This window comes from Chiloscyllium plagiosum, unplaced genomic scaffold (genome assembly GCF_037043375.1).
Source record: "Chiloscyllium plagiosum isolate Xiang-an unplaced genomic scaffold, Cpla_swu_hap1 HiC_scaffold_12, whole genome shotgun sequence".
NCBI lineage: Eukaryota > Metazoa > Chordata > Chondrichthyes > Orectolobiformes > Hemiscylliidae > Chiloscyllium > Chiloscyllium plagiosum.
The window spans coordinates 30,173,018-30,190,602 of NW_028270150.1; the positions used below are offsets into that span (position 1 = coordinate 30,173,018).

Genomic DNA, 17,585 nt, shown 5'->3' on the forward strand with positions numbered 1-17,585 from the left:
GGGAGACTCGTTACTTCACTGGAAAGAACGTTCAAGCTGTTCATGCCTAAAGGCAATGATTGGAGTGTCTGTGTTTACACACTTTCCACTCCTAGGCAGGTTGCGAATGTCAAGTTAAATAGTTATAAATAATGTATTTTAAAGTACAAGATAAAATACAATTGGGATTTAAACAATAGACCCATGTGATACACATTGACTTGGAGATGGGAAGGGCTTCGAAGACATCCTGCAGGCACTCACATAAGGGATTGGGAGGGAGTGTGAAGCTACAGGCTGAAAGACTCTGCCTTGTAAAGGAGAACGCAGGGGGTAGTTTACATTTAGATTGAAATGATCAATTTAATGGGGATTTGAAAATAGTCTGGAAAATATGCTTACCTTGGTGCTGGAAAGAAATCTCCAGGAGAAACCTGACCATGTAAAACTAATTTGAGATCAAAATTAACTGGCTTGGAAATGAAAAGTATTGAAGTAAACCTTAAGAATCAAGAATGACCTTGGGCTGGTTCTGGGAAAAGTGTCTGTTTCTTTAAGGACAGATTGAAGTATAACTGTAACTGGAGAGATTTCCAGCTGCATTACAAGTAAAGGAGAAAGTTTTGTTTTGTGTCTTAAAGCAAGTTTTAATAGCAAGTTTTGAGAAGATTTATAGCTCGGGTTGAGGTTCTGGATGTAGGTTTGCTCGCTGAGCTGGAAGGTTCATTACCAGACGTTTCATCACCCTACTAGATAACATCTTCAGTGCGCCTCAGGCAAAGCACTATACATGATTCCTGCTTTCTGTTTATATGTCTGGGTATCTTTGGGTTGGTGTTGTCATTTCCTGTGGTGATGTCATTTCCTGTTCTTTTTCTCAGGTGGTAGATGAACATCAACTAGCCACAAAATGACATGACCTTCTCTCATTAATATCCTTACATACAGATAAGCAAGGACACCACTTCGACTGGGACAACCCACCCATCTTAGGACAAGCCAAATAGAGACATGCACGAGAATTCCTAGAAGCATGGCATTCCAACTGGAACTCTATCAACAAACAGATCCATTTAGACCCCATCTACCACCCCCTGAGAAAAGAACAGGAAATGACATCACCACAGGAAATGACAACACTAACTAAAAGAAACCCAAGCATATAAATACAAAGCAGAAATCATATACAGTGCTTCACCTGTGGCCCACTCAAGATGTTACCTAGTAGGGTGACCAAGTGTCTGGAAATGAACCTTCCAGCTCAGCCCGCAAACCTACATTAGTCTAATCAATGTTGCTTGTTGCAGTAAACATTGCAAAAGTTGAAACCTTGTGTGATCCTTTAGATTAGTGAAAGAACTCAGCCCTCTTTTTGAAATTCCATTTCTACCATTGTAACAAAATGATAAAGTTTATTATGTAGTACAAACACAATTTCATTTCAAACAAGCTGAATAAACACAATAAGGCAAAAGCAGCTTAATTCAATGACATGCAAAATAGTAGTGCCCACCAGCAAGCCAATTCACGTGCTGCTTATGATGAATAGTACAGATGCTGGTCAGAAGAACAGCCAGAATATGCCACCCAGAAAATTAGGACCATTTTGACTACACTGGGAGAGTGAAACAGGAAATATGGTTACAGATAGAGAGAAGGACAGTGCATAAAAAAGCATACATGCAAACTAGTTTTGGAAATTGCAGAGAGTGATTATTATACCCACATTATCGTGAATTTTTTTATTATGTTCACACCTTTTCACACATACTTACGTATTAATGTTCATTACGTGGTTTACTTGTGCTTCACAAATTCTGATAAGACCAGAGGATACAAATTTAAATAAATTGAAAACATATTTTACAGTGAACCTTTTAGAGTAATGAATCAAAAAAAGACAAGCAGGTTCACAGATGTAAAATGTATCAAAGAAATTAACATATATCTAGATATTAGCCTGACAGCTTATAGCAAAAAAAAGTAAATACCCAATTTTTTTTTTAAAAGAAGTTTTTTTTCTTGGAATATGGAGATTCCTGGCATGGCTACATTTGTTGCCCAACACTAATTGTCCTGGAGAAAGTGGTGGTGAGTTGGCTTCCTAAACCCCACAGTATATATGGTTTTGCATTTTGATGTTTCTATAACTATTTTGTACAACTGAGTGACTTGCCAAATCATTTCAGAGACCAGTTAAGAGTCAACCATATTTCTATAAATCTGGAATCATATGTAGGACAGACCAGGTAAGGACCAGGTTAGGCTTTTATAAAGACAAATGACAGTTTCATGATCACCATAACCAAGACTAGCTTTCAATTCTGAATTTTTATTAACTGAATTTATTAAGTTTAAACTCCATGAACTGCTGTAGTGGGATTTCAACCTGAGCCCTTAGAAAATTAGCCAGAGTCTCTGTATTATTAATTCAATTACATTACGACTAAAATAAAACCAAGAACTGTGGATGGGGGAAATTTAAAACCGAAACAGAAGTTGCTGGAGAAACTCAGCAGATCTGACAGCATATGTGGAGAGAAAGCAGAGTCAATGTTTCAGATCCAGTGCTGCTTCATCAGATCCTTCTAAAGAAGGGTCACTGGGCCTGAAGCATTGACACTGCTTTCTCTCCACAGATGCTGCACACCAGAGTTTCTCCAGCAACATTTGCTTTTGGTACATGACCATTGTATTACTGCTTCTCCCTGTGGAGTTACAAAGTGCAAAGAGACAAAAAAAGAGAGTGATTTCTCATAATAATTCGACTCATCCAACACAAGAAGAGTGCTTAGTGATGACTAACCAGGACATGATGCTCAACACCACCTATGTGCTAATTTAGTATTTCAGATCTTCATATACTCACCAACTCCCACCTATATATCCAATGGCTGTGAAAGACGTCAACAGTTTTTACTAAGTTGGATGGAGGTAACATTTCCTTCAACATAAATCAGAATGCACCTTGTGTGCTTTTCCTGTCACCAGATTCAAATGGGTGTCAGCCTCTGGTCTACCAGCATTTACCAGTTTGCAGCAAAGAAGGGCTTATGCCTGAAACGTCAATTCTCCTGTTTCTTGGATGCTACCGGACCTGCTGCGCTTTTCCAGCAACACATTTTCAGTTGGCAGCAAAGCCAAACACAGGTCGTGTTGAGGATAAAGAAAAACATGAATGAAGAACATAACAGCTGAAATCAGCAGCCATAATTTTGAACATGAAAGTGATTTTGGTGCCAAATTTTGGTTGAGCTTTCACAGTTTTCCAGTGATTTCCTAAACCTGCTTTCACAGGGCAACTTAAAGGTACCCTTGCAAAGCCAGGCAATCAATCCTTAGCACAGTCAAAGAACTGAAATATTTTGCATCATGAATACCACCATGACACAAATGACAGAGGTTATCTTCAATGCTTATGACAGCATTGAAGTCATTTAGATATTAGGATATTACCTTGAAACAGGAACAAGATTTATTAAATCAAATCACATTTAATGATCTTGCTTACTCACTCAGTTAAAACACTAAACCTTTATAACCCCAAAGCTAGACTGTTCTAATAGTTTTCTTCCTAACCTCTTATTTTGATCAATCTGCATTGATCCCCTTGTCCCGGTAAATCTCATGATTTTCTCGATTAGCTTCAATAAATCTCATCGCTAGGTGAGAATGACAACAGTGAAGTAATGTCACTGAAGTAGTAATCCAGAGCTTCAGGGTGATTCTCTGGAGATATGGGTTCAAATCCCACTAAGACAGCTGGTGGAATTTAGATTCAATTAATAAGTAGTTAATTAAAAACTGCAAGCTAGGTGTCAATAATTTCCATTTGGGGAAGGAAATCTATTGTCCTTATCAGGTCATTGTCATAGAGATGTACAGAACGAAAACAGACTCTTCTGTCCAAGTTGTCCATGCCGACCAGATATCCTAACCTAATCTAGTCTCATTTGCCAGGACTTGGCCCATATCCATCTAAACCCTTCCTATTCATATACCCATCCAGATGCCTTTTAAATGTTGTAATTGTACCAGCCTCCACCACTTCCTCTGGCAGCTCGCTCCACATACACATCACCCTCTGCTGAAAAAGGTGCCCCTCAGGCCCGTTTTATAACTTTCCCCTCTCACCCTAAATCTATGCCTTCTAGTTCTGGACTCCGCCACCCCAGGAAAAAGGCTCTGTCTATTTATCCTATCCACGCTGTTCATGATTTTATAAACCTCTAGAAGGTCATTTGGCCTTCATGTGACTCCAAACTCAGTGCAATGTGGTTGCGTTGTAACTGTCTTCTAAAATGGCCTAGCAAACTACTCATTTGGAATAGATAGGGAATTTTCTACATGGAATAGATAAGAAATGCAGGCCTTGTTAATGACACACACATCCTGCAAAAGAAACTGACTGACCATTTCATGTGTGTTCAGGATGCACATGTCTCCGTTGCAAATTACTTCACATTCCTCGTTGACACAGGACCTCTGTTAATTTAGTGGCCTCTGGAACCTTCTAACAAATTTCTTCTGGAAAACCCATCTTTAATATTCTTTTGGTCCCTACTCAGTTTTGTTTTTCTCACCCCTGCTCCATGTTTTCACCTTTACTTCTGCAGTGTGAAGTGCGATAAGATCATTTTCTGTATCCAAGAACTGAGAATTACTAGTTGATTTTCAAAAACTTAAATACAAGAATTACTGGCTTACCTTTTGCGCTGTACAGTATAGCTCACACTGTAATTATCTCGTTGCACATCATCCCATTTAAGCTCATACTTTAGATTATAAGCATGAATTTGTAAATTTGTAGGTATCGGTATTTCTCCAAGCACTGCCAGAAATAAAAACAAAGCAATGAATGTCATATGCACTGAAAAATAAAAGCAAAAGAAACTCCAAATGTTTTAACCTTTCCTGGACAAGTTGAGACTTTTTTTTCATACAATTTACAGTACAGACGGAAGCCATTCAACCCATCTTGTCTGAACCAGCTCCCGAAACAGCTACACCCATTCTCCAGCATTTTTTTTTTTGCTTTCTAAAGTCACCACTTTCAAATATATATTCAGCTCACTTTTGAAATCTCACATGGAAACTGCCTGCACCACTCTCCCAGGCAGCACATTTCAAATCCTAACCTGTCTGAGTGAAGAAGTTTTTTCTCATCTCATTTCTAGTTCTCTTGTTGACAATCTTGAAATTGTGACCCCTAGTTAGTGACATATCAACTAGTGGAAACAGAATATCCTTCTTTACCTTGTCAAAATTGTCAGAATTTTTAATGCCTCAGTAAAGCCACCTCTTAATCATCTCTGCTCCAAGGTGAATAAGTCCAATTTCTCTAATCTTTCCTTGTGTATAAAATCCCTCCTTCCTGGGATCATTCTAGTAAATCTCCTTTGCATACTCTCCAGAACATTAACATCCTTTCTTAAAAAAGATATCCAGAACTGAACACAATACACCAGATGTGGCCTGACCAATGATTTGCAGAGGTGTAGCATCACTTCCTTGCTTTTATAAACTATGCCACTATTTTAAACCCAAGGATCCTTTAAGCCTTCTGAACAAACCCTCTGAAGGCCTGGCTGCCTTCAGAGAAATATGCATGTGAACCCAAGGCTCCTTCTTCATCTGTACTTCTCTCAAAGTTATACTATTGAGTCTGTATTGTTTCTTCTACCAAAATGCATTACCTCACATTTCTCTGCATTGAAATTTATCTGTCAGGTGTCTGTCCATCTGACCAATTTGTCAATGTCCCTCTGAAGTTATCTAGAGATTACAAGGAGATCTTGATCAACTGGGTCAATAGGCTGAGGAGTGATTGGTGGAGTTAATTAGGATAAATTGCATTTTGGTAAAACAAACAGGGGCAGGACTTATACAACTAATCATTAAGTCCTGAGTAGTGTTCGGAGAAAGTGAGGACTCAGCTGCTGGAGATCAGAGTCAAAACCTGTGGAGCTGGAAACACAGCACGGCAGGCAGCATCTGAGGTGCAGGTGAGTCAATGTTTCAGGCACAAACCCTTCATCAGGAACTCCTGAAGGGCTTATGCCCAAAATGACAACTCTCCTGCACCTCGGATGCTGCTTAACTTGATGTACTTTTCCAGCACCACATCTTTCAACTCAAGTAGTGCTGTAGAACAGAGAGATCTAGGGGTTCAGGTACACAATTCTTTGAAATTTGCATCACAGATAGACAGGGTGGTTAAAAAAAGGCATTTAGCATGCTTGCCTTTATTGCTCAAACTTTGATCAAAGGAGTTGGGACGTCATGTTGAGGGCATAGAGGACATTGGAGAGTCCTGTTCTGGAGTGCTGTGCGCCATTCTGGTCACATTGTTATCGGAAGGATATTATTGAACTGGAGACGGTTGGGCTTGAGATATAAAAATGGACTGGAAAGGCTGGGACTTTTTTCATTGGCATGGAGGAGGTTGAGGGGTGACCTTTTTAAGGTTTATAAAATCACGAGGGACATAGATAAGGTGAATAACAAGGGTCTTTTCCTTAGGGTGGGAGAGTTCAAAGCTAGGGGGCAAATTTTTAAGGTGAGAGGAGAGAGTTTTAAAAAGGACATGAGCAGCAACTTTCTTTTTAACAGAGTGGTTTGCGAGTGAAATGAACTGCCAGAGGAAGTGGTGGTTACAACATTTAAAAGCCATTTAAAGAAGTTCATGATTAAGAAATGTTTGGAGGTATATGGGCCGAATGCAGGCAGGTGGGACTAGTTTCGTTCGGAAATATGGTCAGCATGGACTGGTTCTACCAAGGGATCTGTTTCCATGCAACATGATTCTATGATTCTAAGTTGCTAAGTGTCAGCTTCACAATTTTATTTTAGATTAGATTAGATTAGATTCCCTACAGTGTGGAAACAGGCGCTTTGGTCCAACAAGTCCACACCGACCCTCTAAAGAGCAACCCACCCAGACCCATTCCCCTACACTTAACCTGACTAATCCACCTAACACTGTGGGCAATTTAGCATGGCCAATTCACCTAACCTGCACATCTTTGGACTGTGGGAGGAAACCAGAGCACCAGAGGAAACCCACGCAGACACGGGGAGAACATGCAAATTCCACACAGACAGTTGCCAGAGATGGGAATTGAACCCTGTCCTTGGTGCTGTTTCTATTCTCCTTAGTTTCATATCATCTGCAAATCTTGCTCTCAACACCCATCTCCATTTATAGAAATCATTTATGTAAATCAAAAAAGCCAAGGTCCCAACACTGATCTCTGGGGAACATTACTTTCAACTCATCTCCAATCTGAAAAATGCCTATCTATACCAATTCTCTGTTTCCTATCTTTCATTCAACATCTAATCCATGCTGTCAAGGACACATCAACCCTAAACATTTATAATTACTAATCAACTGGCGTGTGGCACCATATCAAATGGTTTCAGACAATCCAAACATACGACATTCGATATCCTCATTCACTGCCTGCGTCACTTTGTCAAAGAACTCAATCAAATGGTCAGTTATGACCTGCCCTTGACAAAGCCATGTTCGCTGTCAAGTATTAACCTGTTTCACTAATGTGATTTCATATAAAACATTCATTTCCTCTTTTTCAAAACAAAAGGATCAAATCTGTAGGATTAAAAGTCATAATCAATACTGATAAGACCATAAGAAACAGGAACAGGAGTAAACTGAGCCTGTTCTTCCATTCAATTGGACCAGAATTGATCTGACAGTCCTCATGATCACTTTCCTGTATTTCCCATAACCCTTGATTCTCCTACTGATCAAGAATCTATCCATTTTTCTTAGCTCTCTGTGGCAGAGAGTTCCACAAACTTGCAATCCTCAGAAGAAATTCCTCATCTCAGTCACTGAATTAAGAGCTGCCAATTTAAGACAATGCCCTCTGGTTGTAGACTGTCCCATGATGGGAAACATCCTCAGCATTTATCTTGCCAAGCCCTTTAAGAATTTATATGTTACAGTGAGATCATAATTCATTCTTCTAAAGAGTAGAGTCCTAATCTGTTTAGCCTTTGCTCATAAGACAATCCCTCCACACTAGGAATCATTCTTTTCTGAACTACCTCCAACAAAATAATATATTTTCTTAAATAAGTGGTCCAAAATTATTCACAATACCTTAAATGTGGTCTCACTTTGTACAGTTGCAGTAAGACTTCTTTAATCTTCTACTCCAACCCCCTTCAGGGACCAACATTCCATGAATCTTCCTGATTACCTACAGCATGTATGCTAACTTTCTGTATTTCAAGTACACCCATGTCCTTTTGTGTTGAAGTTTTCTGAATTTAAATATTATTTGCTTAAAGTGAAGTGTTCACCCCCCCCCCCCCCCCCCTAGTTCCTGAGTTTCCATTGATTGATATAGGGACAACGTCCACACAAAAAAGTCTCAGGCTGGTACTGATGAAACATCTTGAAACGCTGCAGTCTTTATTCATTGGTAGGTGTTAAGTGGAGGGCAAGCATTCTTCTGTACCTGATAGGGTCGAGGAGGTACAAATGAGGGAAATCAACCTCAAGTTATTCTTGCAGACTTACAACAGCAGAAGGTCACTGGACCTGAAACATTAACAGGTGCTGCCAGATCTGCTGAGCTTTTCCAAAAAAAGTTCTGTCTTTGTTTCTGATGCCATATATCCTTGCACTTTTAAAACCAAACTTAAAAGGACGAAATTTGGATGTTAACTTTTACACGGCTAACATTTTCAAGGAATGGACATGCATTCGTGATTTGAGCCAAAATGAATGGATAAGGTCACCTCTCATGGCCAGGAACCCAAAATATTGCCAAATTAATTTAAATAGTATTTAATAGTATTCGTGGGTGGCACAGTGTCTCAGTGATTAGCACTACTGTCTCATAGCGCCAGGGTCCCAGGTTCAATCCCTGCCTCGTGTGACTGTGTGTGTGGAGTTTGCACATTCTCCCAGTGTGGGTGGGTTTCCTCCGGGTGCTCCTGTTTCCTCCCACAACCCAGGTTAGGTGAATTGGCCATGCTAAATTGCTCATAGTGTTAGGTGTATTAGTCACGGGTAAATTGGGGGAATGGGTCTGGGTGGATTACTCTTTGGAGGATCGGTGTGGACTTGTTGGGCTGAAGGGCCTGTTTCCATACTGTAGGGAATCTAATCTAATCTTAAACCAATATGAAAATAGAGCAGTGGCTCATTTCATAAACCCCTCAAACCCAATCCACGACACACTCTCCTGAGGAATACTGCAGAAAAAAAACCAGCCTGAAATTGCATTTCCATTGCATTTCACAAAAATATTGTTCGTTCCTCCAGGCAACTATTTCAGTGGTATCAACAAATCCACCATCCACTCTTGCACAGCGCTAGGTTCCCCTGGTTAAAAATAGAATCAACACTTACTTTAATTATCTCTTTGTAACTTTTATTTTTTGTTGTTGTTACTCACATTGAGAAGCATTTGTTAATTTTGCCCTTAACTTTGCATCTGCAGTCCAGCTATTTCGAGCAATGGCTTCTTTCCTTCCAATATCAAATAATGTTTGGCCTTGACTTTTTTTTTTGCTTTGACCCCCAAAAACCTAGCATTCACAAATCATGTCGTTGACTTGTACAGGATCAACTTTTACACGAGTACATAGTTTTATTATTATCGCTACCACAAAACTCTGCACCGTGTCTGAATTTTGACCACAGTTGGTGCACACTCAGAGCAGAAAATAATAAGCAAAATATTACATTGATCAGTGCCTGATGTTGTATTACTCTATTTTCGCAATGCACCCATTAGAACAAAACTAGATTAAGTGAACACATTGTTACCAATACTAAATATATAACCAAGTTCCTATTGCAGATTATCATGGATGAACTGATCAAGTTAATTACTTGGGTAAAAGAATGGAAAAAGCTTCCTGAAACTTATCAGCCATGACTGAATGATAGTGCAGACTCAGTGAGCTAAATGACATGATTTGGCTTCTATATCTCCTAACCATATCATCTGCTGGGACAAATGATAGCTTGGGAATGGAACTCAAATTAGTGTACGAAGAGGCTAAATAGATTAGTCTTTACATGAAATTGTTGTTTGCTATGTTTGCCTTTATTGGTCAGTGCATTGAGTACAGGAGTTGGGATGTTGTGTAACAGCTGAATAGGACATTGGCTAGGCCACTTTTGGAGTATTGCTTGCAATTCTGGTCTCCTTCCTATAGGAAGGATGTTGTGAAACTTGAAAGGGTTCAGAAAAGATTTACAAGGATACTGCCAGGGTTGAAGGGTTTGAGCTATCGGGGTAGGCTGAATAGGCTGGGGCTATTTTCCCTGGAGTGTTGGAGGCTGAGGAGTGACCTCAGAAGTTTATGAAATTGAGGTGGTCATGGATAGGGTGAATAGGCAAGGTCTTTTCTCTTTGATGGGGGAATCAAAAACTAGAGGGCATAAGTGTAAGGTGTGAGGGGAAAGATATAAAAGGGACATAAGGGACAGCTTTTCCAAATAGAGGGTGGTACGTGGAATGAGGTGCCAGAGGAAGTGCTGGAGGCTGGGACAATTACAACTTTTAAAAGGCATCTGGATGGGTACATGAATAGGAAAGGTTTAGAGGGATATGGGCCAAATGTTGGCAAATGGGACTAGGTTTACATAGGACATCGGGTCAGCATGGACGAGTTGGAACAAAGACTCGGTTTCCGTGCTGTATATCTTTATGACTAAATCATGGTTCTTTGGGCACTGAAGTGAAAATAAGCTCTGTAAAATGTCAGTAATGAAAGTAATCTTTGGCTGATTTAAGTAAGAGAAAAGATTAGTAGGCAGTGTAGCGAGATGTTTCTTGCAAGACTTCTCTATACAAATATCCTAATGGGTGATGGGGAAAGCAGATAATTGGAGCAGACAGTGGAGGCGAGGTGCTTGCAATTTCATTAGTAAGAGAAATATAGTTTCATTTTTACCAATTACTTCTTCAAAAAGAATTCAACTCAGAACTCCCACTTCTGAATGTCAGAAAACAAGACAAAATGCTAAACTCAGCATTACAAACAGGTTGAACAAAACCTTATCATTTTTAACTGGTGCCATTCAGAACAAATTTCAACTAGAAGCCTCAATGACTAGTAACGAATGACAAGTAGTAATTGGAGCTGTTCTGATTCCACAGAAATGAAGCTTTTAGCTATATGTTAGCAATAGAAGCTTTATTATCAGCATCTCTTTACAGCAGACATTATTTTTAAGGAAACATATCACTCATTAAACAGTGTATGGTATGGGAAGCCCAAATTTTGTTACATAGGAGTCAAAAGTTCAGCTCTCTAAACCAGTTCAGTTCACTGATAGTTCATAATTGAAAAATTACTTGATTGCAGAAATCAAAGCACACCGCAAAGCTGTTTAAGTATATAAAATGTTGGAAAAACATATGAAAAATAATACACACTCATTCAAAATTGCAAGATCAACATGGATGAAGGGTTATACAGAAAATCACTACTTTTCAGATCAACATATTGTACACAGCCAAAATCTTCTCTTTTCAATTCAATTTACTGGTGAACAACCTTCTCCATCAAATTCCATTTGTTTCTCTGCAATGGTGATAGTAGATTTTCTAACCATAACATGGTTAGGAGATATAGAAGCCGAATCATGCCATTCAACTCACTGAGTCTGCTCCACCATTTGATCATGGTTGATATATTTCTCAACCTCATCTCCTGCCTTCTCCCCGTAACCCTTATCCTCTTACTAATCATGCACCTGTCTACTTCTGTGTTAAATACACAGAATGATTTGGCCTCCACAACCTTCTGTGGCAATGAGTTCTACAGATTAGCAACCATCTGGCTGAAGAAATTCCCTTTATTCTTGATTCTAAAGGGTCATCCCTTCAAGAGGGTGGTCTCATGGGTGCTAGTCTCTCCTACTAGTTTTCCTGAAGGGCTCATGCCCGAAACGTCGATTCTCCTGCTCCTTGGATGTTGCCTGACCTGCTGTGCTTTTCCAGCAACACATTTTCAGCTCTGATCTCCAGAATCTGCAGTCCTCACTTTCTCCTACGAGTGGAAACATCTTCTCCCTCTTCACTCTATCCAGGCCTCTCAGTATTCTGCAAGTTTCAATGAAATTCCCTTCATCCATTTAAACAGTCCTAGAGTCCACAACTGCTCCTCATATGACAAGCCCTTTATCCCCAGGTTCATTATTGTAAACTGCCTCTGGAACCTCTCCAGTGCCAGCACATTCTTACTTAGATATATGGCACAAAATTGATCACAATATTTCAAATACAGTCTGACCATAGCCTTACACAGCCTCAACAGGATATCTCTGCTCCTGTATATTAACTCTCTTGAAATGAATGCAAACTTTCCTTTTGCCTTCTTGACTGCCAAATGAATTTTCACATTAACCTAAAAAGGACTCCAAAGTCTATTTGCACTTCAGATTTATAGAGTCATAGAGTCACACAGCACAGAATCTCATTGCGCCAACCAGATATTCCAAAGTGATGTAATCCCATTTGCCAGCATTTGGCCCATGTCTCTTTAAACTCTTCCTACTCAAATATCTATCCAGATGCCTTTTAAATGTTACAATTGCACCCACCTCCACCACTTCCTCTGGCAGCTCATTCCATACATGCACTACCCTCTGCATGAAAAACTTACCCCTCAGATCCTTTCCAAGTCTTCCCCATCTCACCTTAAATCTATGCCTCGAGTTTGGACTTCACCACCCTGGAAAAAGACCTTGGCAATTCATCCTATCCATGCGCTGCATGATTTTATAAATTTCTATAAGGCCATCCTTCAGTCTCTGACAGTCTAGAGGACAAAACTCCAGCCTATTTAGCACCTCCTTATAACTCAAAACCTCCAGTCCTGACAATATCCTTGTAAACTTTTCTGTGCTCTCTCAAGCCTACTAACATCCTTCCTATGGAAGAATGATCAGAATTGTGCATAGCATTCTAAAAGCCTCACCAATGTCACGTACAGACACAGCATGCTGTCCCAACTCCTACACTCAAGGTTCTGACAATGAAGGCAAGTGTGCCAAATGCCGCCTTAATCATCTTATCCACCTGCAACTCCACTTTCAAGGAATTATGCACCTGCATCCCTAGGTCTCTTTGCTCTGCAACACTCCTGATGGCCCTCCCATTAACTGTATAACTCCTGTCCTGGTTTGCATTACCAAAGTGCAACACCTCACATTTATCTAAATTAAACTCCATCTGCCACTCCTTGGCCGATTGGTGCATCTCATCTCTGAGATGATCTTCTCCACTGTCCACTAAACCACCCATTTTGGTGTAATCTGCAAACTTACTAACTATGCCTCCTTTATTCACATCCAAACCATTTATATAAATAATGAAAAACAGTGGACTCAGCACCAATCCTTGTGGCACACCGATGATCATAAGTGTCCAGTCCAAAACACAACCCTCTATCACCACCTTTTGACTCCTACCTTCAAGTCAATTTTATATCCAATTGGCTAGCTCCCACAGATCCCGTGTGATCTAATCTTAGTAACCAATCTACTGTGCAGAATCTTGTTGAATGCTTTGCTGAAGTCCATATTGACAATATCTACTGTTTTGCTTTCATCAATCATCTTTGTTGCCTCTTCAAAAAACTCAAGTTAGTGAAACACGATATCCCATGCACAAAATCACATTGACTATCCCTAATCAGTCCTTGCCTTTCCAAATGCATGTAAATCCTGTCCCTCCAACAACTTACCTACCACTGCCTTCAGGCTCATTGTCTATATTTCCTTGTTTTTTTCCTTACACAGTCTTTCTTAAACAATTATCACATTAGCCAACCTTCAGACTTCTAGCACTTTACCCGTGGTTGTTGATGATACAAATATCTAAGAGGCCCAGCAATCTTCCTTCAAAGGCTTGCCCCATTCAGAAAATATAGTCTACTCCCATATTCTTCTTACCCAAGTGACTTTACACTTTCTCAGGTGGTATTCCATCTGTCACTTCTATGTCCATTCTCCTTGCCCGTCCAGGCTTTTCTGCAGTCTCTTTATTTCCTCAACACGACCTGCCCCTCTCCTTACCTTTGTGTCATCTGCAAATTTAGCAACAATGCCCTCAGTTCCTTTGCCCAGATGACTAATGTTTAACATGAATAGTTACGGTCTCAACACTGACTTCTGTATAACTCCATTAGTCACCGGCTGCCATTCTGAAACAGACTCCTTTATCTTCACTCGGTGCCTTCTGACAGTCAGCCCATCCTCTAATTGTGCTAGTACCTGGCCCCTAACACCATGGACTCATCTTATTTCAGAACCTCCTACGTGGCACCCTGTCAAAGGCATGCTGGAAATCCAAATAGATCATGTACATTGGCTTGGCTTTGTCTAAATTGCTTGTTACTTACTTGAAGAATTCTAACACTAAGATCCCTGCTAATAAACTACATAAGAACAGTATTACCAAATCTATTAAAATGAGATAAATCAAACAATTGCAGGACTATGTTATTTTAATTGGAGGAGAAAGTGAGGTCTGCAGATGCTGGAGATCAGAGCTGAAAATGTGTTGCTGGAAAAGCGCAGCAGGTCAGGCAGCATCCAGGGAACAGGAGAATCGATGTTTCGGGCATAAGCCCTTCTGGGCTTATGCCCGAAACGTCGATTCTCCAGTTCCCTGGATGCTGCCTGACCTGCTGCGCTTTTCCAGCAACACATTTTCAGCTATGTTATTTTAATTAAATCACAAGTGATGGGCTAGTGGGCAGATATGAATGAGCAAGATTATTTGGCTGTACTTAACACCTATAAACAATACTTCTTTTTAAAATACCAAAGCTTTTGTCCTTATCACTCTTCCTGAATGTTGCTTCCATTTGCAAAAACTTAATTTAATTTGTCTTTTACATTAGTTTGAACTCGTGCTATTTTCCCTGGGGCATCAGAAGTTGAGGGGTGACCTCATAGAAGTTTATAAAATCAAGAGGGACATGGATAGAGTGAATAGCCAAAGATTTTCCTCCAGGGTAGGGGAATCCAAAACTAAAGGTCATAGGGTTAAGATGATAGGGGAAAGATTTAAAAGGGACCCAATGGGTAACTTTTTCAAGCAGAGATGGTGCTGTGTGTGTATGGAATGAGCTGCCAGAAGTAGAGGAGGAGGCTGGTACAATTTAAAAGGCATTTGGATGGGTCCATGAATAAGGCGGCTTCAGAGGGATATGGACCAAAAGCTGGCAAATGGGACTAGATTAATTTAGGTATCTGGTCAGCATGGAAAAGTTGTACTGAAGGGTCTGTTTCCATGCTGTACAGCTCTGTGACTCTATGAGTGTGTGTGCTGTTGTCTTACTGTCACATCTTTTCCACTGTGATTTATTGTATAACTTTAAACACCTACTTCCAAAGCTGAAAAACTGAAGTTCCACTTCTAATAAGTCTACAGTTAGGATTCTATTGGTTTCCTTAAGTAAAAAAGCAGAATAATATTCCATAATTCAAGCCTACCTTTCTGTACCTTGTTCTCTATTATGGGTACATGGATGAAAATTCATTGATTGATCTGCTATGATGGATCACACTGTCAACTAAATTCTTGAGCTCTTTCAACATCATTCACATAGTACTTACAACAGTCGCCCTACTTTATGTGCCCTAATTAAACTTCACAATCATTTTAACAGATATTTTTGAAAATTTATTTCATAAGGTTTCAAACTTTTAACCTTGGAGTGCTAGCACATGCCTTAAGATTAGAGTTATAAAACTGGGTGAAGGTTTTAGTACTTTTCCTTTGTCTCAATTCTCTACCTCCGATTTTTCTTTGTCTCTTTCACATGCCAGAGTTGACTCCTGAATTCACTATAATTTACTTTCTCTTTGTTCTTGGTTCTGTTTCAATCCTTAAATCTCATTGGCTGAATAAAATAAACTATGGATCCCATGCTTTCATTACATTGTCAGCTTACACTTTAACTTCCAGATAAAACCCATGAAGAGGAAAACATCTAATGGCATATACCTCAAGGTACCATGCCCCATGAAAATCAAGGCCAATATTGCAAAGAGGAACTAAGATAGGCCAAATAGTTTCCCGAATTTTTGTCTGTTTACTGACACTTCTTATTACTTTTTGTTCAAGCTAACTTAGTTCTGCATTTGTTACACTCTTTTGTGGGTTACTCTTCAGAGCGTCAGTGTGGACTTGTTGAGCCAAATGGCCTGTTTCCACACTCTAGGAATTCTATGAAATGAAAAAATTATCTGGTTATCATGTCCTTTCTTCTACACCGACACACTCAATGCATAATTAAATGAATCATCAGATTACTGACAGCACTCTTAGAACAGATGGAAATACTGTAGGCGAGAGAACAGAAACCTTGGCCGAGCAATCATTTCCAAACAAGTGTTGCAAATGCAAAATTTACAAGAAACACTAGCAAGTACTGGAAATCTGAAATCAACAAAAAAAACAGGCTGGAAACGCTCATCAGGTCTATCTGCTAGTACTTCCAAATAAACCTGTTGGACTATAACCTGGTGTGTGATTTTTATTTCTAAATCCATGACGTGGTGATGAAGAACCTTACATTTTCCGTCTTTATGCAAGTGCGTGTTCAATACTCTCAAGTCCAAACAAAATAAAATTGAAGTTAAAAATCACACAACACCAGGTTATAGTCCAACAGGTTTAATTGGAAGCACTAGCTTTCGGAGCGTCGCTCCTTCATCAGATGGCTGTAGCGGCGCTCGGAAAGCTAATGCTTCCAATTAAACCTGTTGGACTATAACCTGGTTTTGTTGTGATTTTTTTTACCTTTGTACACCTCCATCCAACACCGGCATCTCCAAATAAAAACGAGGCCGCGTTCTATTTAGCAGTTGACCACGAAATGTTAAATTACAATAATCAAGATAAAGACGGGGCCCTTCACTTAATTTTTCAGTGATGAAAGCGCATCATTTGATCCCAGTAGAAGTTGGGATGGGCCGCGTCTACTGTCCCAAAGGTGAAAGCTGAAGGAAAAGCCCGCTCTTACCTTGGAGAGTAGACATTGTCAGGATAAAGGCCCACGGCCGTGCCCCCGCCACCACAGACATACTACTCAGCTCTTCCACCCCTGGCTCGTTCCCCACTCTCTACAAACTGTCGTTCAGCTTCCATGTGATTTACAGGAAACATTGTACCACAGCCTGACTTCACTGCGTCACCAACATCCGAAAACCCAACTCACCAGCTCTGCCCCGTCCCGCCCCACTGGGCCGGCTGACCGATAGCGCCGCCCACACTCCCACTCACATTGCCCCCAGCGGCCCGGCAGACTCACTGCACCATTGACACTGACGGAGCCGGGCACAAAGTTATGAATGAACTCTTAACTGGAACCAGCGTGAATGCACAGAATGTAGATAACAGGGTTTTAGGAGTTACAGGCACCGACTTTGGCGTTAACGGAGACTTAGCTCTAGGAATAGCATGTCTGGATGTTCAATATTCCTGGTTACAAGGTGTTTGGAAACTGCAGGGAAGAAAAATGAATGGAGGGATGACAATTGATGTTACGGACAGCATCGCTGCACTGGGGAAAGAGGACGTTTCAAGGGGTTC

The 17,585-nt window shown here is 40.2% G+C and overlaps 1 protein-coding gene across 2 annotated transcripts in view; it reads right to left on the reverse strand.

Annotated features, from left to right (window-relative positions):
• LOC122555369 (interleukin-10 receptor subunit beta-like) overlaps positions 1–17,175 on the reverse strand; it is a 33,681-nt gene extending 16,506 nt beyond the window's left edge. The window contains exons 1-3 of one of the 2 annotated variants that reach the window (XM_043701304.2): positions 17,017–17,173; positions 4,687–4,810; positions 1,755–1,796 (exon numbers count right to left, since the gene is read on the reverse strand). In XM_043701304.2, the coding sequence (XP_043557239.2) occupies positions 1,755–1,796; positions 4,687–4,810; positions 17,017–17,077 (227 nt within the window). In that variant the 5' untranslated portion in view covers positions 17,078–17,173. Of the gene's footprint in view, positions 1–1,754; positions 1,797–4,686; positions 4,811–17,016 lie in introns of both variants that reach the window. The other variant, XM_043701305.2, reaches the window with a different exon arrangement.
• Between the last annotated feature and the right edge of the window lie 410 nt (positions 17,176–17,585).